The sequence below is a fragment of the Sinocyclocheilus grahami genome, unplaced genomic scaffold, assembly GCF_001515645.1.
Source record: "Sinocyclocheilus grahami isolate Dianchi unplaced genomic scaffold, SAMN03320097.WGS_v1.1 scaffold1552.1, whole genome shotgun sequence".
In the NCBI taxonomy this organism is placed as follows: domain Eukaryota; kingdom Metazoa; phylum Chordata; class Actinopteri; order Cypriniformes; family Cyprinidae; genus Sinocyclocheilus; species Sinocyclocheilus grahami.
Window position 1 is genome coordinate 204,959 of NW_015506731.1, and position 674 is coordinate 205,632.

A 674-nucleotide genomic window follows, 5' to 3' on the forward strand; every position below is an offset into this window, starting at 1 on the left:
TTTAAATTGATTAGTCAGGGTTTCTGTTGATTCAGTCTGTCATGTTAACTAATAATATTGCATAAAACAGAGAAAAGTATGTCTTATTTGTGACATATGCAACACTTTTTCATGGCCATATCGTTATAACTCTTCATACCATACTGTGATTGGCCAGGTGGCAGTGACAGAGGAGGAGCGAGAGCGTGTAATGGCTGATTTGCAGGAGAAGGCTGCTTCCTTAGAAAGGAGATTAGAAGCGAACTTCTCTCTGGATGAGCACCTACAGGAACTGCTCAAAGAGGTCAGAGGACACAATCTACACACCTATCGTCTAACTGCAGTTTCAGTCATCTAAAAACCACCTATTGTGTTTGTGTAGAAGTCTTCATTGGAGCAGAGGTTAGAGGGGGCCAGAGGAGAGTTACTGGAGGAGAGAACAAATCACACCACTGCAGTCACTTCACTGGAGGCCCAGGTAAACCCCAGCATCTAAACTCATGTGCTGATCTGCATGATGTTTTTACAGTTGTGAGTTCCATGCCTGGAAAACTCTTTCAAGAAATAGTCTTTTTAAAAATTATTTTTTATAGTCAAATATTGAAATGTAAAGGTATTTTGTTGACACATTGCAAACAGTAAAAATAGTAATATTGGGAAGTCGTGGCCTAATGGTTAGAGAGTCGGACTCGTAA

The 674-nt window shown here is 40.2% G+C and overlaps 1 protein-coding gene across 1 annotated transcript in view; it reads left to right on the forward strand.

The window, feature by feature from the left end:
- The window catches only part of LOC107571140 (golgin subfamily A member 1-like), a 25,874-nt gene that overhangs the window by 16,765 nt on the left and 8,435 nt on the right, over positions 1-674 (forward strand). The window contains exons 9-10 of the mRNA XM_016257425.1: positions 158-283; positions 362-467. Coding sequence (XP_016112911.1) covers positions 158-283; positions 362-467 — 232 coding nt within the window. The remainder of the gene's footprint in view (positions 1-157; positions 284-361; positions 468-674) is intronic.